The 21,670-nt window shown below is 35.3% G+C and overlaps 3 protein-coding genes and 1 long non-coding RNA gene across 9 annotated transcripts; 2 read left to right on the top strand and 2 right to left on the bottom strand.

Moving 5' to 3' along the window:
• Positions 1-2,324: 2,324 nt before the first annotated feature.
• Positions 2,325-7,072, top strand: LOC107756614 (XIAP-associated factor 1-like). Its single transcript, XM_016573800.1, has 8 exons — positions 2,325-2,467; positions 3,777-3,912; positions 4,116-4,172; positions 5,066-5,297; positions 5,434-5,501; positions 5,596-5,814; positions 6,593-6,657; positions 6,756-7,072. Exons 1-7 carry the CDS (start codon positions 2,433-2,435, stop codon positions 6,629-6,631), a joined length of 786 nt encoding a protein of 261 aa, XP_016429286.1. The 5' UTR covers positions 2,325-2,432; the 3' UTR covers positions 6,632-6,657; positions 6,756-7,072.
• Positions 7,073-7,570: 498 nt separating this feature from the next.
• On the top strand, positions 7,571-8,052 carry LOC107756625 (uncharacterized). The gene is made up of 2 exons (XR_001641838.1): positions 7,571-7,637; positions 7,736-8,052. It is a non-coding gene; the product is annotated as an uncharacterized LOC107756625 (long non-coding RNA).
• Positions 8,053-9,062: 1,010 nt separating this feature from the next.
• LOC107756630 (uncharacterized) lies at positions 9,063-13,296 on the bottom strand. 5 transcript variants are annotated; one of them, XR_001641842.1, is made up of 6 exons: positions 13,010-13,294; positions 11,876-12,104; positions 11,298-11,753; positions 11,124-11,174; positions 9,497-10,313; positions 9,063-9,169 (listed from the first exon to the last, which is right to left on the bottom strand). XR_001641842.1 is itself a non-coding variant. In XM_016573843.1 (6 exons), exons 2-6 carry the CDS (start codon positions 12,012-12,014, stop codon positions 9,164-9,166), a joined length of 1,125 nt encoding a protein of 374 aa, XP_016429329.1. In that variant the 5' UTR covers positions 12,015-12,104; positions 13,010-13,294; the 3' UTR covers positions 9,063-9,163. The 5 variants fall into 5 exon arrangements, 4 of the variants coding, with proteins under 4 accessions (XP_016429329.1, XP_016429321.1, XP_016429308.1 ...); XM_016573843.1 differs by having other exon boundaries at positions 9,841-10,313; XM_016573835.1 differs by having other exon boundaries at positions 9,063-10,313; positions 11,124-11,165; positions 13,010-13,296.
• A 2,341-nt stretch (positions 13,297-15,637) lies between these two features.
• LOC107757427 (synaptosomal-associated protein 25-like) lies at positions 15,638-20,312 on the bottom strand. Of its 2 annotated transcripts, none has more exons than XM_016574900.1 (7): positions 20,241-20,312; positions 19,533-19,574; positions 18,352-18,400; positions 17,348-17,459; positions 16,406-16,543; positions 15,795-15,939; positions 15,638-15,703 (listed from the first exon to the last, which is right to left on the bottom strand). In XM_016574900.1, the coding sequence occupies exons 1-7, from the start codon at positions 20,310-20,312 to the stop codon at positions 15,638-15,640; spliced, it is 624 nt and encodes a 207-aa protein (XP_016430386.1). The 2 variants fall into 2 exon arrangements, with proteins under 2 accessions (XP_016430386.1, XP_016430396.1); XM_016574910.1 differs by lacking the exon at positions 17,348-17,459 and adding an exon at positions 17,891-18,008.
• Positions 20,313-21,670: the final 1,358 nt, after the last annotated feature.

The raw sequence follows: 21,670 nt of genomic DNA on the forward strand, positions 1-21,670 counted from the left end.
AAAATAATATATTAAAAAATATGCATTATTATATAAAATTATATTATATAAAATTATATAATTTTAAATAATTTTTTTATTTCAACTTTAGACTATTTTACTACTTTTAAAATAAAAAATGATTGTTTAATTTAGATTACAAATAAAAAAGAAAATTGATTATTTTATTTTTATATTATAAATGAAAAAATTATAAATGATAAAAGTAACTACTGTGCTTATTGTTGTTGTTGTTTTTTTTACTGTAAATCACTTTGAGATTTCACTTTGAATTTCTTGCATGAAAGGTGCTAGACAAATAAAGATTGTTATTATTAAAATATGATAAAAATCTAACATAAGAAGCATAATATGCATCCTAGTAACTATCACAAAATAATTTTGAAGACAATCCCAAGGTCATTTTATGAAATTGTTGTGACACTAGTCTGCGATGCAATAAAGCAATATTTAGTTTCATGCATTCTTTTTTGGACTCACAGCTCAGATGTCTCCGCTCTGCTCACAAAAGCAATTTGATCTAGTGCAATAAAACCCTAAAGAGATCAGAAACTGATAATATAATCACCGGGGGTGGGGGGTGGAGAAGGAGACGAGAAATTAAGGATGTAAGACTAGAACTCCTCACTCTTTGACTGTTGAATTGATGCTAACATACCAGTTATTTGCTTTGCTCTATGCTGGCTGGTCTGACTGGTGGAGCAAGGAACTGTAACCTTTAATATTATATAACAAGAGACATGCGCGCAAACACAACCGTTACAAAACAGGCCTGCAGCGTACAATCTTTCACTAGAATAACTCGCTTGTTTATGTAAAACAACATCAGGCCAGATTACCCTTGTATGTATTTGGCTGTGGCAGCGCTAATGCTGATCACAATTCTGATCAGAGTTTGCAGGCGACAGATGACCCACTCAGGCGGAATTAGAGAAATGAACTGGTCTGTGTAAACTTTCCTGTCCACACCCATCTGCGGCAAGAGTGAAAATGTGAAATTCAATACCGTAATTACTGTGATTCCCCTGGCGTGACACAGCTGTCTGCTCATGTGCTGTTTCTGCTGACAAACATCCATTAGCCGCTGATGTCTGATGTCTCGGAGGCCTTGATTCAAAAGCCTTGTTCAATTACTTTGAGAACATTTTTTCAAAACTAACAGCTCAATAAAATCTTGACCTGGAGAGTCAACATAAGTGAGTATCTGCTAATGGGGCCAACAAGGGACATCCATCCAGAAGTCCGTCAGACTCCTAATGGTTGACTAAAGTGACAGCATACGTGAGCTGAGCAGTAATCATGCAGAGAAGACACCATGAACTGATCCATACTAATGCATGCACATTGTAAATGCAGTTAAACATAAGTCTGAAATTTCCTTTCCATATAGCAACAGGTTGGCTAATGACTGCAAATGTTAAACAAAATTCTACAGCTAACTACAAACCAGCATATTATAAAATTATGTTTAGAAACAGCCATATATGAAACATACTAATCTACATATATAACAAAAAGTTTAAAAGTTAGGTTGGTGCTTTTTAAAATATTTTTTTCAATAAGTATCTTATGCTCACCAAGACTGTATTTATTTAATCAAAAATACAGTAAAAGGTAATATTGTAAAATATTATTACAATTTAAAATATCTGTATTTTAATATATTTTAAAACGTAATTTATTCCTGTGATGACAAAGCTGAATTTTTAGCAGTCATTACACCAGTCTTCAGTGTCACATGATCCTTCAAGTATCATTTCTTATTATTCAATGTTGAAAACGGTTAATATTTTTATGGAAACTGTGATACCTGTTTTAAGGATTCTTTGTTGAATAGAAAGTTCAAAAGAGCAGCATTTATTTGAAATATAATTATTTTGTAACATTACAAATGTCTTTAATGTCAGTTTGATTATTTTAATGCATCCTTGCTCAATGAAAGTATAATGCTCCCATAATTGCCAACAAAAAGAAAAGGGATGATGTTTAATTGCAGTGATAGATAGATAGATAGATAGATAGATAGATTTTTTTTCTTTAGATTTTACTGATTTACAGAAAATATACAATACTGCAACCCACTGTAATGAGAAGCCATCAGTGGTTTTACCTGGTTACTGTTGTCTTACTATAAATACCTGTACGTGTTACCATGCAACATCACATGACTGTTACATTATGCGAGTTTTGGTAACTTATGGTAAACATTTTTACTAGGGGAGACATACAGTGCACCTTATGTCAAGTGAAGTCTTGATTGGTTGTTTTTCATCACTACACAAGGCAATGTCGTATTGTTAGATAAGACGTTTAGCAATAAGAGGTGTTATTTACGATATCTGTTAAGTTTCGGTTCCACTTTCTGTTCTGGATAAGTGAAATTATCATCCCCAACACAAGTAGTGTTAGTAACCACTCATCCCACTCTAACTATGGACGAAGAAGAGCTGATTTTATGTACTCACTGGTGAGTCTTTTATAATGTAACGTTACTGTAACTTAGTATAACGCACAGAGATTCGGTAAAACGTCTATTTATGTTTACTGCCAACGTAGCATGTTTAAAAAAAATGACAGTGTTCGACGAATGTAAGATCACAGCCAATTCACAGCATAGCCTACGTTTCTGTCTGTCTACTGTAGCAACAACAAAATATCGAAAACATAAACACATTCTACTCAACAATACTCAACAATAATAACTATTTCGTTATGTTGTCGACAACTATGACGTGACTTAAACAAAGTGAAACTATTCCCATAGCAGCAGCTGTGTAACATGGCGACGGATTACGTTTATTTAAAATTGCGAATTTTAATTAACACTATGAGAAACAACACACGAACTTTGCTAGCTTAATTTGGTCATTTGCTGAATTGCTGAAATTGAGCAGGATTGATTAGTGAAAATTTTCAACACTATAGTTTGTGACGTAAACACTCTCGGGCTGTTAATTTAGCCGGTTTGCCGTTCACTAATAGGAAATGGGAATATAGGCCTAGTTCAACCAAAATGCCTGGCATCATTTACTCACGTGCATGATGTCCTTTCAAACCATTATGACTTTCTTCGGGGAACACAGCAGGTGTATGTGACTTTTTGACTTTTTGGATTTTATCCTTTACTCAGTAACCTATAATGAATAGGCTATAAAAGGGGACTGGACCTTTTGCGGAGTAGTCCATATGACTCTTGCTCTATATTCCAAGTCTCCTCAAGCGATATGATAGCTTTATGCGAAAACAGGCCGATATATGTTAGTCTTTTTTTACTACTCTTTGCCTCCAGTGAGCTCTTAAACCTGTGACTGGGTCATTGAGACCCAGTGTTGAACTGGAGAATCGGATCATTCTGACTGGCAAACGAGAAACCTTTTTTGTGAACTAATGAAGCAATTCATCTAAAAGATCTTTCTCAAAAGAATGATTCATTCACGAATTAGACAATCGCTGCTTCCATTATGAACTCCCGAAGACCCCATTGAGAAATATGTTTATAATATATTACTATTTTATATATATATATAATTTATTTACATCAGTCCCTATTCAAATTCATTATATGGAAAAGACCATGATATTCTTCCAAAAATATTTTGTGTTCCAGAGAAGAAAGAAAGTCATACAGGTTTGGAGCAGCATGCCGGTGTGTAAATAATAGCAGAATGTATATTTTTGGGTGAACTGTTCCTTTAAGTGCCATTAACAGTGTAGTGTCATAACACCTTTTCCATTCTCCAGTCTCTGTAAAGAATCTCTCCAATGTTTTCATGCAGCAATAAAGAGGTGGCGAAGGCAAACTACGACCTGCATGAACCACACTGTAAGAGGTTTCTGTGTATATGCCCTGACTGCGATGAAACTGTGCCTCGAGATCAACTGGAGGAGCATAAAACCGAACAGCACACAGAGGTCACGACCAAACCACTCAACACTGATTAACACTATGATTTTTGCTGCTTTTTACAGGCTCTTGGCCCTGTATGTCACAAAAGATTATTTGTGATGCATTTTCTCACTAAACGTTTTCCACTTGACTTGCTTATTACTCATCACTGTAATCTCCCCCTCTGAGAAACCATGTCGGTGGTCTCATTTTTCATTATGCCTCACAGGTAAAATGTAAGATGTGCAATAAAAAGAAGGAGCGAAGGCATCTGTTGGATCATGAGGTGAATATTCAATCTCACACCGTGAAAATTTTATGTCTGAGGCTGCTCTCTCTCTCTGAATGTTTTCACCCTTATTCCTTTGCAGAGCTGGGTAGTACTGATTACATGTAATCTGGATTACGTAATCAGATTCCAAAAATTAAGTCCTTGTAATTAGAGATCAGTCACTAGTCAGGTGGCTACACAGCATTTGACCACTGGATTTACAAAAATCATTTCAAGTGTATCAACGTTGCATCAACTACTGATGAACACATTAATATTTATCTGAATTATCACTCTGTATGTTACTTAACCATCTATTTCAATGTCTTTGGAAGGCATTTGTCTTTCAAACACATTAAAATGCACAAATTCACATCATTTCTTATTTACATGCAATGCAGACATTCCCAAACTTTTTTTGTCATCTGAACATCTTTCGTTTAATATATTTACTTAAAAGTACCCCTGAGATTTTTAAATAAATTTTTAATAACTAAGTATCACATTTGCATGTTCAAGGTTCTCTGACATTGGTTAATGGTCATATGACATGCAGGTAAACAAATAAAATATATATTTTTAAATTTCTTTTCATGTTAATTTAAAATGATTTCTTTTATTTCTTTTTTATTTATGTTAATTTCAACGAATGGAATATATTTTCTTTCTTTTTGTATTTTTATATCAATATGGTACAAGATTATCCTATTTAAATCAATGTGATAAGTGAGTAAGGTCCAAAGTAATCTAAAAGTAATCTGATTATATTACCTGAAATGTGTAATGTAATGGATTACGTTACAAACTACAATTTTTGTCATGTAATTTGGAATCAGGAACGGATTACAATTTTCAAGTAATCTACCCAGCTCTGTTCCTTTGTTGTTTCTGTCTCTCCTTGTTTACAGAAAGACGAGTGCTCCGAGAGGCCTCAGATCTGTGAGTTTTGTCAGCTTGAGCTTCCTCTCAGCAGTCTAAAAGTGCACAAAGTGTCCTGTGGGAGTCGCACAGAACGCTGCTCTGACTGTGGCCGGTACGTTAAACTGATGGACCAGCTTGATCACGCTCAGATCTGCTCTACTACCACCCCCACAACGTCAAAGGGCCTTGTCGCTGAAGATGATACCTCTGACACAGATGGTTAGTCAATGACATGATCAGTTTGAAACATTATAGAGGTGTTATAGGTCTTAATATTGTCAAGTTCTGCGTATTTTAGGGTATTCAGACAAATTGTGATTGTAAAATACTGATTTGGCATATCTGTTATCTCCAGAGCTGACCATGCTACAATGTCAGAATTGTCTGAAATACATTCCCTCTGACATTCTGAAGGAGCACAAGGTAAAATGTCAATAAAAAAGATAAGGGTTATAATATGTAATTATGAAAATCTATTTTAAACACCCCAAATCTTTCTGTTATTCTTTTTTACTAGCTGCTTTGCAAACAGTCCTTAAATTGTGCAGATGTTGAGGATGATGACTCTGAGGATGAAAAACCCAGTCCTGGAAACGTCAGAGCTGCAGGTTTCTCCTTCTCATCATTGCAAAAGAAGAAGAGAGAAACAGAAGACAGAAACATTGACCTGGATAAGATAAGCACCTGTCCGCTCTGTCATCTGGCTCTTCCTGTAAAGACACTCGAATGGCATGAGGTACAAGTCACTGTTTTGTACATAGTGATATTTTAAACTTGTGCAGCCTCAGTTGAAAAACAATCTGAACAGTAATCTTGTTGTTGATTTATACCATTTACTAGAAAATTTAGTAAACTTTAAATTCAGTAAACTTTAGTAAAACTAGTAATTTATTATACCAAAATAAATACACTATTGTTCAAAAGTTTGGGGTCGTTTAGATTTTTAAATGTCCTTGAAAGAAGTATTTTATGCTCACCAAAACTGTAATTATTTGATAAAAAAGACAGTAAAAATAGTAATATTGTGAAATATTACAATTTAAAACAAGTGTTTTCTAATTAATTATATTTCAAAATGTAATTAATTCCTGTGATGCAAAGCTGAATGTTCAGCAGCCATAACTCCAGTCTTCAGTGTCACATGATCCTTTAGAAATCATTCTAATATGCTGATTTGCTGCAAAGATGTAATATTTTAAATTATTATCAATGTTAAAACATTTGTTCTGCTTAATATGTTTGTGGAAACTGATACATTTTTTCAGGATTCTAGAAAGTTCAAAAGAACAAAATTTATTTGAAATAGTTTTTTGTAACAATGTAAATTCACTTTATTGTATCCTTGATGATTAAAAGTATTAATTTCTTTGAAAAAAAAAAAAAAAGTCATCTGAAAATTGACCCCAAACTTTGCAACAGCACTAAAAATTATGTACATTTGAGCCTCTGCTGTATATATACACTGTTGATTAATTATGAGTTTATGTGTTTATATTTTATTTTCATTTTTAAAGACAAAATGTGAATTATACAAACATCTGAGCCTGGCATGATGGCTGGTGAAAGAAAAGCTAAATATGTAAGTATACAACTAATATATTATGTATCACCAGTATAAATTTGCAATGCAACTGACGCCAACTATAAATTATAATAAATGTACAAATTACCTTACAGGGTTGCTGGAAACTCCAATCACCAATCATCAATCATCACAATGCTTCTTATAAATCACCATTGTCTGCTTTTAATTAGAAAATTTTAAAATTGACTTATTAGGCCAAGTGAAGGACAAATGATGCAAAAGTTTTAGACATCCTGCGTGAGGGTACTTTATGTGCATACTTTATTGGTTTTTTTTATGACTATTAACCCTTTTTATGATGCAGTTGTTTGGCTCTTTCATACTTGTTTTTGTTTAAATGTTACTGCGTGTTAAATCCGGACAAACCTCAAACCACAGCAAAAAATAAAGATAACACAAGACAAACAAACGATGTGTATGAGGTGCATGAAAATATTTAGTGCATAATATATTCTAGACTTTAAATTATTTCTCTCTCTGCCAACATCATATCTTTGTTTAAAATGCCTGAGGATCCCGCAGACCATCTACCAGAGGAAGAGTATTGTGAAAATCATGAGAAAATAGCCATTTATTAGGGGAGACAACAAGATGGCAGCGTTTCATTCAGGATTCTTTCCTTAACATCGTAATATTCCTATAGTATCTTTTAATTTTCAGGATTCTAGAAAGTTCAAAAGAACACAATTTATTTGAAATAGTTTTTTGTAACAATGTAAATTCACTTTATTGTATCCTTGATGATTAAAATGATTAATTTCTTTGAAAAAAAAAAAAAAAGTCATCTGAAAATTGACCCCAAACTTTGCAACAGCACTAAAAATTATGTACATTTGAGCCTCTGCTGTATATATACACTGTTGATTAATTATGAGTTTATGTGTTTATATTTTATTTTCATTTTTAAAGACAAAATGTGAATTATACAAACATCTGAGCCTGGCATGATGGCTGGTGAAAGAAAAGCTAAATATGTAAGTATACAACTAATATATTATGTATCACCAGTATAAATTTGCAATGCAACTGACGCCAACTATAAATTATAATAAATGTACAAATTACCTTACAGGGTTGCTGGAAACTCCAATCACCAATCATCAATCATCACAATGCTTCTTATAAATCACCATTGTCTGCTTTTAATTAGAAAATTTTAAAATTGACTTATTAGGCCAAGTGAAGGACAAATGATGCAAAAGTTTTAGACATCCTGCGTGAGGGTACTTTATGTGCATACTTTATTGGTTTTTTTTATGACTATTAACCCTTTTTATGATGCAGTTGTTTGGCTCTTTCATACTTGTTTTTGTTTAAATGTTACTGCGTGTTAAATCCGGACAAACCTCAAACCACAGCAAAAAATAAAGATAACACAAGACAAACAAACGATGTGTATGAGGTGCATGAAAATATTTAGTGCATAATATATTCTAGACTTTAAATTATTTCTCTCTCTGCCAACATCATATCTTTGTTTAAAATGCCTGAGGATCCCGCAGACCATCTACCAGAGGAAGAGTATTGTGAAAATCATGAGAAAATAGCCATTTATTAGGGGAGACAACAAGATGGCAGCGTTTCATTCAGGATTCTTTCCTTAACATCGTAATATTCCTATAGTATCTTTTAATAAATATTAGTTGATATGTTTAACTGCATTTTAAAATGTTGTTTATTGCTCTATTGGTTCATTTGTAGTTTAGTAGAATTATACTAGAATTTTATTTTTTTGGAAGTAAACTTAGTCCTCCTAGTAATGATGAATCTAATAAAATTAAGTGACTATGTTTGTAAAAATGTAGTTTTTTGAACAACCAGTTCTGCTCGTGGAAACAAAAGTGCAAGAGTGACATCTAGTGGATATTTTTGTATTCCTTTTGTTAGAGATCAGTTTTGAGAGTGCAAATTCAAGAATAAACATCGTCATAATCTCATAAGCAACTTCAACTCTTTTCTTATCTGTTGACAAACCATTATATAAATCTTTCTCTCTTTATGAACTTCCATGATTGCTGTGCTACAGAACAGACATAAAATTACATATGGTATGGCACACTTAAAAGATTAGTTCACTTCACAAGACGTGAATTGATGGACTGGAGTGGTGTGTGGATTACCTGTGTATTATTGTGACTCTCATTCTGACGGCACCCATTCACTGCAGAGGATCCACTGGTGAGCAAGTGATGTAATGCTAAATTTCTCCAAATCTGTTCCAATGAAGAAACAAACACATCTACATCTTGGACAGCCTGAGGGTGAGAAAATCGTCAGCACCCATTTCTGGGTGAACTATTCCTTTGATCTGAAGGGAGCAAAACAGTTCAAGTAAAAATCTGTATTATTTCAAATTATATGTTTTATTTTCATCCTTTACATTGGGTTTTAAAGTAGGAGACATTTTTTAACAGTGTGCTGACTTTTCATTTCTGGGAGATCAAACACAGGTCCGTAGGAGCTACAGCTAAGATAATGTGCCTTCAATCAGAATTTAAAATCACATCTAGAGGAAAAATAAAACACAATAATGAGTCTTTGGAAATTCAAGTTAAGATAAACAACTAAAAACAGATAATGCACATTGGCTAAAAGATCAAAAACATTTACAGCAGGTCTGTTAAGCAGTGCTTGAGCCAGAAACTGATTTAAAAGTATGGCGAACCATCAGAATAACAAAGCTAAATAAAGAAAAATCTAATAAAAATAAGATTACATAAATTAAAAACGGCCAATTTAATGGCCACTTTGCAATATATTAAAAAGCACCACAAATATAATTATCTTAAATTACCAGTCTATTTTTAAATACATTTTTGCCCATTTAAATTACCTGTATAATAGTGCACGATTGGTCCAAACAGTCTATGAGACCCAGCCATCTACTGAAAATATTCAGTCGGTAAATACAAGGAACTCTACAAAGAACCTATTTCAGCTCCTAATGCTTCTTATTTTGGTTATGTTGTTATAAACAGGGAAATCTTTTTAGTCCTGTCAGCTCTATAACACAACAAAATTTGAGATTTAAAGATTGCCATATACTCTAGTGTCAATATATCCTCAAGCTTATTGTATTTTTTCTTTGCTATCAGCATTCACTGTTTTTTGTAACTTGCTCCCAAATGTAGCTTTCAATAACATTGCCATGTTCAGGAGCTACGGATGTCCATTGACCTTGTCCTGCAGGAGAGCCAAGGCATTGGTGGAGAAGTCACCCAGGACGTGGAGTGTGTCACGCTGCAGTTGTAAGGTGTCACGTGAAAACTGCTGCTGGGTGTGGACCAATCTCTGCACAGACTCCGCGAGCGACTCCAGTGAGCGAGACAGCGACCCTATCAGCAGTGTGGTGGCCTGCTGTTCCTGCAGGCTGAGCGAGGCACTCTGGGATAAATGTTCCTGCAGACTGCGAGGCTCCACAGGAGCAGGTTGGGGAGGGAGCCGAGCAGGAGCTGAACGTGATGATGAGGCAGCTGTAGAAGGTGCAATAAATGTTGGGATACTGGCAGATGAGGGGCCATTAAATGTGTTGTGATTAGGTTTCTCTCGAACTTGGCTCTTCTCAGCAATAGCACGGCTGAGGAATCCAGGAATACCAACAGGATTCTGGTTTGATTGGCTTCTTGGTTGAATAAACTGCATGTTTCTGCCTGGAAGGGTAAGAAACATGTTAATTCAGACCAGGGCCGTCCTTAGCTGACGCGGGGCCCCCCTCGGTCCATTCGAGATCCGGGGGGGGTGGGAGTTTCCCCCTCGGTACGTTCACCGCGGGGCCCCCTCAAGCACAGGGCCCGGTGCGAACGCACCAGTAGCACCCCCCTAAGGACGGCCCTGATTCAGACATTAACATCATATTTGAAAACCAGAAACTTAAGGTCATATTTGAAAACCAGAAACTTAAAAGTTGTTTATTATATAAAATGGATATATAAAATGTTATGGTCAATTAACAATAAGAGTATCCAAAATAATGGACAAAATATGATTTTCAATTCAAGTTTAAATTAACAAAAACTAAAAATGTCACTTGGTGTAACCATCAAATAAAAATGTCAAACTTCTTAAAAATAAATAAAAAAAATTTTTGTTTGTTTGTTTGTTTGTTTGTTTTTCAAGGTATACATGTATATATTTTTCAAGGTCAAATATATTTATGAAATAATTAAGTTAAGGTGTTTTTCAAATATTAATTACATTTTTTGTAAAAAAAAAAAAAAAGAAATAAAAAAAAATTAAAAGAATACTAATCAAATACATAATGCTCATCTATTATGCCAAACACAAAATAAAGATTTTTAGTATCATCAACCCTGACATTTTTGTACTTTAACACAAAAGAACATGCATCATCGTGATTTTTTTAAATATATTTTTTAATAAGTTGATCGAGACAAAATAAACATGCCATTGACCGATTAAAAGAATCAAAATGTGTGTCAAGTATCTGCATTATTTCTTACCTTCCTTTTCTGATATGTCAGTCTGGACATCTGTTAGAGGCACTGATGAATCTGTCAATAGAAAAAAAAGTAACAAATTTATTACATCTTAAACATTCAAATAAAAACCAAACACTCAGTAATGATTCTGAATCACCTAAACTTACTGAAAAATAAAACAAAAAAGGAACTCACTGCTGAACATCATGTGAGCAGGAAGCTCTGTATCACTTTTGCAAGGGATAGCAGTGTGAAAAGGAGGTGGCATTGGCAAACCAAACGAATGAGGCCTGCCATTTGCCATGTGTGAGGAGCTGTGTGGTATCTCCGAGAGATCTGGAATGTCCTCGTCTTCATCATCCATTTGGTCATCAATCGCCAAATTGCTCACATTTTTGTTAGGGTTAGACATTTGAAGGATCTGGTGCACCATGGTTTCTATAGGCGACAGCTCTTGTGCGATTTGGGTGGCCGTGGCTCCCGATGCCCTCATTGCGGCCACCCTCCGCTTGGTGTCACATTTGAGGTCTGCCCATTTCTTGATAACTTCAATAATTTCTCGGTGACACTCACTGACCTCATTGATACGTGCCGTCAGAGCCGCCCATGTGCGGTTTTTCAGATCCTTCGAAATGCCCCGGTTGAACTTTCCTGTTGAACAAGTTCAAAGAGTTCATTATCCTTCTCATATGCAAAGCAGAATTTACATACTTTCAGAGCGTTTTCAGATCCTACTGAATTATGTGATATGAAAATGAAAAGGTATGTCTTACCGACTAGAATATGCCGTTTTTTCTGCACCTCACTGAGCAGCAGTTCAACCTCCTGGAATGTGAAACGTGACTTTCTTTTCTTAAAGCGCATCAAAGCACCTCCTGGCCCTCTGTAAGGGTATGGCATGAATTCTGACATCCTTCTTCCTCCGCTCTTCGAAACTAATCACAACCAAATCAAACAGGGCTTCTAGGCAGCATCCATCAGAAGGCTTGATGAATTATATGGCTGAAATAATAACAATAAAAACATTTTTAAATCACAATTATTATTCACCCGGAAGATTTCAACATAATTTAACTGATCGATTCTCTTCAACCTACCTTGCAAAAAAAGAAAACGCGTGTGACAACACTAATTAAACACATCTAACCTGTTCTTACACACTGTCTGTGCCAAAACATCTTAATATTCAGCTAACGCGGAGTCAAAATATTAATTTTATTTAAAACATTTTAAATACTTTATTTTAATTATACATATACACAATTAGCTTTGTATATAACACGTTTATATACTATACATAAATATACATAATGCTATAATAAACTTACTGTCCCTCTGATTTATTATGATCATGTGATTAATGTTGCTCGTGTTCTGAGCTTTAAAAGGACAGAACAAGCACAGACAGAGATTATTTGGTCAAAGCATAGAATCATATTTTTCTAGGATCCTTTTACTTTAAATTAACTGTTACAACTAATTGCGGCGTGATCTCACACCGCCTCGCCGGTGTGCCCATATGCTTCCTGCTTCTTTGTTGTTTTCCTGCCTACTCGTCAGAGAGCAATAGGAACACAGAGAATCGAGCGAACGCCATCACGCACAGACAGCAAATATCTCGAGCGTCCAAATCTGCCAAATCTCAAATATCTCGCGTACAGTATTCGCTCGAACGCGTAAAGATAGATTCAGAAATCGCAACAAGCAAACATTCCGCCAGGAAACGCAAACAGATTTGTATTTTTGTTTGTCGTTAGCCTGCCGAGTAGAAAAAATGGACTAACGTTACGCACGCATTTCGTAGACGCATTTACGAACGAATTTGGAGTCAAATCGAAACTGCGCGCATCGGAACTGCGATAAATTTACTTGTTACTGATATTCGTGATGGATTGAGTGGTATTTACCTACAGTGCGGCCGAATGTGTCCTAGGATTTGTCGGTGTAGTCTTGCCCGATAAACTTCGTAGGCAGTGATCCCCTGCGTCGCGCAGACTCAGCTCTACGTGTTTTTCCCCCTCCACAACGATAGTTCGCCAACATTCTATAGTAATCCTTCCCTCTGCCTGTGTGGAAGCAGTTCTAACTACAAGTGCAGACCCTGTGGCCCAGTCTTAGCATGGAAATGTTCAATTTACAATTAAACTAAAGTAAATTTAAGTCGCCTTTTATACACATACAAGTTGAATATATCGCGTAAAATATTTGTGGGTTTTGTACGCATTTTTTCCCAGTCCAACCGGCTATTTTGTGGTATCTGGCAACTTTCAACACTATATACAGAGTTCCAGCAGAAAAATAAAATAAAATTGTGATTTCTTGGTCTGAAATTAATAAAATATGAAAAGGCAAGGACATTTCTAAAATGCATATATTATTTTCTGGTTATGCCCAGCTGTAAAATATTCAGCTAGATATAATCAGCTAAATAAAGGGCTATTCTTCATAGTGACATATGCTGGAATTAATTTAGGCCTTTACACAACTGATGCGATTGAAGTTGAAACATTGGATCGTGTTGCAGCTCTTGATCTGTATCTGTGGACCACAGGTCGTTATGTCTCCTAGAGTATCATATGAATATATGAAGCAGAAGTTAGGGCGGCAACGAAATTAAATTAAATATTTGAGAATCTGTTAAATGTTGACCATCATTTACACAGTTTAGTGATGAGGTGGCCATGCAATAACACGCCACGCCAGCCACCATTTTGAGGTTCTCTCTGACATGGGGAGTGGCATTGCACTGTTTGTAGCAACCGCTAGGTGGGTGCAGTGAGTTCCTCATATATTCGCGCATGAGTCCGGGGGGAAAAAAACAAGCTATGTTGAGATTTGTCTCACGGCTTAAAGGGACAGTTCACCTGAATATATGAGAAGTTAGGGCGGCAACGAAATTAAATTAAATATTTGAGAATCTGTTAAATGTTGACCATCATTTACACAGTTTAGTGATGAGGTGGCCATGCAATAACACGCCACGCCACGCCACCATTTTGAGGTTCTCTCTGACATGGGGAGTGGCATTGCACTGTTTGTAGCAACCGCTAGGTGGGTGCAGTGAGTTCCTCATATATTCGCGCATGAGTCCGGGGGGAAAAAAACAAGCTATGTTGAGATTTGTCTCACGGCTTAAAGGGACAGTTCACCCAAAAATGAAAACATCAAAATTTATTCACCTTAATGTTTTTTTGACTCATAATTGGCTGACTTTTTTTTGTTAGTTAGGAGAATGCCCCACACTGAGTAACCTTCAGTTTCACTGAATAGAAAAAGACTGAATCAAAGTGAATGGGGTAGTGAACCGAGGTTGCCACTAAAACCATCATTTGCTCCACAGAAGAAAGTCATATATTTGAAACTAAATAAATGAATAACACTGGAAAAAATATCATTTTAGTTTCATTTTCGAAATAAAATATTATTATTAATATATAATAATATAATATTATTTAAAGAATCTAAGCAAGTGGCCCATATATAGCAGGAAAAAAACATCATGAAAACACCCTTGAACTTTTAAACTGGATTTATTTTTTTTAAAAAGCTACTCAAAGTAGACAAAAAAAAATAAATACATTTACCAATACAACTTCAAGACACTGCTTTGTCTGAATTCATAGTTTTCAGTCACGTGGGAACTGCAGCACAAGCCTGTCAATTTTCCATTTGTTTCCAATCCACAAATATTTAGATAATCTCTCAAAAGGATAAAACAAAGATATGTGAACAAAATGCAAGTTTTGGTCATTTGCAATACATATAAAACACTCGCCGCAGTGTTTCAATTAAAAACTGTGTGACTAAAAAGTTTAATGTGAAAAAACTTAGTGCCTTCAAAACGGTGATATTAAAAGATCAAATTCAGTATACACTTTATTGATGATGCATGCTTTATACAGGCAAGCAGATGAGTTCGCAATATGAACGAAATGCTCTAAATGGTTAAGTGTTTTCTTTATAATGGTTTTCTATGGGAAAATATTTAATGTGAAACTTCGCATTGCGTTTATATTGTGGTTTCATCTGCTTGCCTGTGCAAAGTCTGTATCATCAATAAGGTGTGTACTGAATTTGGCCTTTAAATATCACTGTCTTACTGCATTACTACTTAATGCAAACCTTATAAATAACTGGCGGTCAGCGGAGAAAAGCCTTGTTTTGTCCTCCAGGTGGGCGTTCCTGTAAGGATGTGTTGTCCCGTGAAAACTATGAATAGTGTTATCACCCATGAAAAGTCTTCTGCAGGCTTAAAAAACGAAGATAGCAGTGCTGTTATGTACAATACATAATAATTACAGCACAGACTAGAGACAATATATTAACATTCATTTAATGTTTTCCTTAACGTATTGAAGAACTATGTTGTTGGAACATAATAATATTAATAACTTACTGACATATCAGTAGGCGATAATCCAAATTCTGTAAATAGTAATTTAAAAGAAGAACAACTTAATATTTTGTATCAATATGTGCGCACATTTTCCTACAGAAGACTGTAAACGTGTTCGACAAAGGAAAATCCCATGGTTTTATCTTGCTATTAGCTTTGTGGCCCTCTGATTGGCCTCATTAATGCGGGATTCATTGACCACGGCCTGCAAAAAAAGAATAAAAGGACAGTTAATATAAAAAGGTTCAGCTGCTCTTTGTAGAACAGACGTTTCTGAACCCCTTCCAAACACTGACCTTGCTCTGTATGCGTTCAATCTGGACATTCTGAGTGTCGATTTCATTGCCCATGTCAAGTGCCATGCTTCTGAGGTTGCCAAGGATACTGCCGACCTGTGCCAAGTTTTCCTCCATTTCATCCTCCCTTGCATCGTTCGTCACTCTTATCAAACAGAAACCATTGTTTATACACTGTTCAAAAGTTTGGGGGGTGCTAAGACATTTTTTTAATGTTTTTAGCCCACCAAGGATGCATCTATTTGAGCAAAAATACTGTAAATACTGTTATGAAATATCATAAATTACTGTTTTTTTAAGTAATTCATTCCTGTGATAGCAAAGCTAAATTTTTTGCATCCATTAGCAGAATTCAGGGTCACATGAACCTTCATTCTATATGTCATTCAAAACAAATGTGCTGCTTAATATTTTTTGTGGAAACTGTAAGTTCAAAAGAACAGCATTTATTTGATTTATTATTTTGTAACATTATAAATGCATACTGTCGCATATGATCAATTAATGCATACTAGCTCCAAAAAAATATTAAAGGTTTTTTATTATTATTATTTATTTATTTTAAATCTGAATAGAGCCCATTTAAGGAGGAGAAGCCAAAGTTCTGGCACCTTCTAATATATCCACCGCTCATGGTCATCTTCTCTCTTTCATCCACAACTCGAGAAGAGGGCTGGCTAGACACCACCCCATCTTGATTATTACCCCAAACCTTCTTATACGCCCCACTTGCTTCAAAGTCCTTTAGTCTGAGAGAAGCCATATGAGAAAGACAAAGTTGACAAGATTAGTCATACCAGTTGTTAATAACTAAAACCTTGAGAAACTGAAATTTAAGCTGTAACTGCCTAAATTGTCGTTGAGGATTCAACGTGGACTCTGAAGACACATGTAGTTGGTGTTGCATCTGTTTTGAATGAACCACACACAAAAAATCACAGTACATATTATTTGGTTGGAGACTGTCTTACTCTAGTTATGTTATTTAAGTCATGAGTTGCATGAGTTCGATGTTAAAGACCATCGAGGGTGCATATTTTGACATTTAAAATTTTCTCTGGTATTGTTCCTTTCACAACAACTCTTATATAGAGCAATCTATATTTATACACACTACCAGTCAGTTTAGGAATAATTAAGATTTTTAAAAATGTTTTTGAAAGAAGTCTTTTATGCTCACCAAGGCTACATTTATTTGATCAAGAATATACAGTAGTAAAAACAGCAATTTTGTGAAATATTATTACAATTTAAAATAGCCTTTTTCTATTTTGATATATTTTGAAATGTAATTTATTCCTGTGTTGGCAAAGCTGAATTTTCAGCAGCTACTGAGCCAATACTTCAGTCTTCAGTGTCAAATGATCCTTCAGAAATTATTCTAATATGTTGAATCTTAATTATTCCAAACTATGAGTGTATATGAACAATATAAAAAAGACAATACATCCAACCAGTTTCCTGTGATTTCCTGAGTTCACACAAAATGACCAAGGCATGCAAAGTTTTCATGCAAGCACACTAGAAGCCGAGCCCCTCCAAACATCACATACTTATCACAGGAGCACAGACCGCAGCATTTGCCCAGATTTGTAAGGTTTTTCTCAGCTTCCCTCATGTCCTGGTTAATGTGGTCCAGCCCCTCCTCAGTCCGCTCAAGTTGCTCTGGATGATGGAAGGTGGGATCACAGGGTATGGAGGTTTCAGGGGTTACAGCATGGAGACGAGATAAAAAATAAAAAAAACAGCAACAGTTTTCTCAGCAAGAAGCACCACACACTCATAAGCGACTAAACATCTAGCTCCAAATGACAAGCTAAACAGACAAATGTGAACTAAAAAATGATGTTATGAATATCTACATAGTTAAAACACTGCATTTGTTGTGTGAGCACAAGTTGCACAACTTTTAGGTTCATTTCAAATGTTCACATGGGGTACTGCATGAACCTCTGCTCACAAAACAGCCAAAAAAAGACCAACATGTAGCAACATCAAAGCAGGGCAGGTTATCCAATGGGACAGATGCATGGGCAGAGAAGTGACATCATTGACCGCCAAGCAGCCATGGCTCAGGTGTCGGGGAGGAGACCTACTTTGTACATGGCCAGATGCACAGACCACAACACCTGGCCATGTCAGTTAGATTTTTCTCAGCCTCCTTCATGTCCTTGTTGATCTGGTCCAGGCCCTCTTCAATGCGGTCCAGTTGCTCTGCCCATGCGAGGGAGATGGGGGAGGGCATGGGAGGCAGGAGGAAGGGGAATTGAAAGGGGAAATATGCAAGCATGCACACAAAAACACATAGAGGGTACATATTTCCATATGAACAGAATCATACATGGCTGTATTTATATATGTCGTACTGAAAGGACGAGTAAATAACAAAAGATGAAGAACACACGATTTATACTACCACATCTTGTGCAATATCTACCTGTCATACAGATGCAACAGGATAAATGAACAACTAATGATGCATTTGCAAGTAATTAGTTGATTGTTTAGCTGCTGTACAGTTTATCTCTAACTATAGTGTATGAAGATAATTCATTACCTCCCTGCTCGTCCAGCATAACAAGTGTCTTGATTCCTGCATCTTTACTCTGTTGAAGAATTGAAAAAAGTTCACATTAGTGCACATTAGTAGGCAATTCATGAATTTTCTTGCAGTTGAATGAATGAAAAAAAAAAAAAAGGAAATGTGTTTGTGATTGTGCTTTTGTTGTATGATTTTCAGTTTGTGCCCAGAGGCCAATTTAAGAGAATGGGCTGCTCAACAATAAAGAATAATTGCATGGTCACATTTATTTTACATTATGCTTTATGAAAGAATGAAAGATATTTTGATTGTTTGAACAGTGGGGTACAAAACTTTGAGACCACTACTAGTGAATTTAGCATTTTTTCTTCAAAACAAAGCAAATTATATTATCAGCACAACACTTTGTGATATTGCAGAATCATAAATCTTTCTTCTTCATTAGATCTCTTTGATTAAGATTCTATAGTAACTGTTTTTAATTAGTTTTTATTTATGTATTTTCTGTTTTTGTTTTCATTTGCTTTAGCAATGTTGTTGTTTTTGTACTTTTTATTAGTTTTTGTTTTGTAAATATGTCTGTATCGTTTTTATTTTAGTTTTAGTTATTTTTGTACATCAAGAAAAACTGAATGAAAACAAGAAATGTTGCCTTGGGAACTAGCTAAAATAAGTTTATGCGTTTATGTTTTTTCTTTAATATATTTTATATATATATATATATATATATATATTGTGTTAAAATATGTTAAAATGGCTGTTTTATGGTTTTAGTTTTAATTTTAGCTAACTATAATAACCCTGTTTCAAAACTCCTAAATTGTTTTTTGTTTATTTCCAGATTTAAATTAGATCCAGTTGCATAAAAAAAAGCTTATTGTCTTACAAGTTAGTCATCAAATTTTTTAAGTCAGTTATATAAAAAGGTATACTAATTTGAATCCGAAAAACAAGTCTGTTTACTCCTTGGCTGATTGCTAGTTGGTCAGATTAGTTCTTAAGACACAGTCTTAACACAGAGACTAAGTTTATGCAACTGGACCCAGGTTTTCATTGTGGTCTCAGGCTGAATCTGTCCTATGTTGACAGAAATACAAACTGATTTGGTATCATCCACAACAACTGTTCAACAATACAGGATGAGGTAACTGCAATTATGAGACATAATATGCATGCTGTTATGAATAATCACTCACCTCCTCCAACAGAAGCTTCATGTTTCTGGTGATCTCAAGGGACTGTCAGAGGTAAAAATTCAAAACACAATGGTCATTAAAGAACATAATTTAAAACTCAGTACAAAATATAGTTATAAATTATATTGAAAATGACCGCAGAGGACTCACTGTAATATTGTTGTAGTGTTCACCTAAGCTGATTGTCTTGTACATTGTATTGGACTTTTAGAATTAACAAAAGACAACAATATAGGCCCACAGGTAGAATTAAAAAACAATTTCAAATGATTATTTCATGTGCATGTTTTTTATCTGGTGAGTAGCCATGTAAGAAGTGTTCTGTGTCAGGGTCCAGATCACCCCATTGGGATTTATTTTGCAGACTGACAGTACATTATCCAAGATAAGTAACACCCAGTGGAAAATCTGGCAATGAATAATGGCTTCATTTACGATCTACCTCACTTCGTCACAGTGGGAATCATAATAATGCTGCAGGTGCATATAGAATGTGTTTAGCGTCATCATCCTGGTTGCTATGTACCATGGGAATAACTAAGACCTGTAGTAACCTTAATGGAAAATGTTTGATGTCAGAACTGTAGGCCTGTTAATGAGCAGCCTCATCAAAACAGGACAGAAAAACACACACCAGCTGAAGATCCACACAAATCAATGCAAATCAACGTTGAACTTTGCTACTTTGGTGATTGTTAGCAGCATTACCTCATCTGTCACCTGATTGGCCCTCCTCTGCAGCTCCTCCACTTCAGGTCTCATGGTGGAGTCGGCAGCCATCCTAGCTGAGAACTGCAGCAGGGGGAGGACAGGTCGAGGGATGTGGTTATTCTTAGAGCAAAGGCTTTATAAGCTCAGCATGCTTCAGATTGACAGCAATAATTGGTCTGGCACAACGGAGAAGAAACGGCACAGCTGACGTGTTGCATAAAATCAGACCCCCTCATGCAACACCAAAACTATCATTAATTAATTGCTAGGTGCATCTCGGAATCAGCATGCATCCCGAATATTAGGCTGGAAAATTATACATCTGGACAAACCTTAACCAATCCTTGAGCTTACATTGTTTAGAGGGTGTGTTTAAGTTGTCACAATGTCTTGCACACGTTTATTTCTTGACTAAAGAAAAACAGCAGTTGGCATTTGAAAAAGCAATGAGGCTGCATTATTTTGCACCCTTTGAGGCATCTTCATGATACATGTTCATGTTCAGTGGCAAATAACTTGAAATATGAACATGAACCAAAGATGTAAAATGAAAATATACAAATATATGTTGTATTAAAAGGAATAGTTCACTCAAAAATGAAAAAATTTACTCACCCTCATCCAAGAGGTAAACAACTTTCATTCTTCATTGGAACAGATTAGGAGAAATTTAGCATTACATCACTTGCTCACCAAAGCAATATTATGGATTATGGACTTGTATTTTAGCCGAAAGCAATGGTTTGAAGCTAAAAACGTCTTAATGATGGATTTGTTTTTTTACAAACATGCAGCTTTCCACCACAATATGTTAATTCATGTACTGGAGTCGTGATTACTTGTGAATTATTGTGATGTTTTTATCAGCTGTTTGGACTCTCATTCTAACGGCACCCATTTACTGCAGAGGATCCATTGGTGAGCAAGTGATGTAATGCTAAATTTCTCCAAATCTGTTCTGATGAAGAAACAAACTCATCTACACCTTGGATGGCCCGATGGGGACTGAATTTTCATAAACGTATTTATAGTCCTATGATTTTAAGGGAAACATATATATCTGTAGACCATCAAATCACCCCACACGCCACTCCACACAAATCTTTTCTCATTTTTATTAGTTTTAATTATATTATAGCTACCTATTGTCTGGTTCACCATAGAATCATTCAAGTGTACAGCTTGTAAGAAACGGTTGATCATGTGTTGACCAAAAATCATGTCATGGCATATGGGCAGTGTTGGGGAAAGTGACTTTTAAAAGTAATGCATTACAATATTGCGTTACTCCCTAAAAAAGTAACTAATTACGTTACTTACTTACTTTTAATGGAAAGTAATGCGTTATATTACTTTTGCGTTATTTTCGCGTTACTTTTTAAATATAAGCAGGGCTTGATTGTTTTTAATATAAGAAGTTCTATTTA

This window comes from Sinocyclocheilus rhinocerous, unplaced genomic scaffold, assembly GCF_001515625.1.
Source record: "Sinocyclocheilus rhinocerous isolate Xijiao unplaced genomic scaffold, SAMN03320098_v1.1 scaffold1152, whole genome shotgun sequence".
NCBI lineage: Eukaryota > Metazoa > Chordata > Actinopteri > Cypriniformes > Cyprinidae > Sinocyclocheilus > Sinocyclocheilus rhinocerous.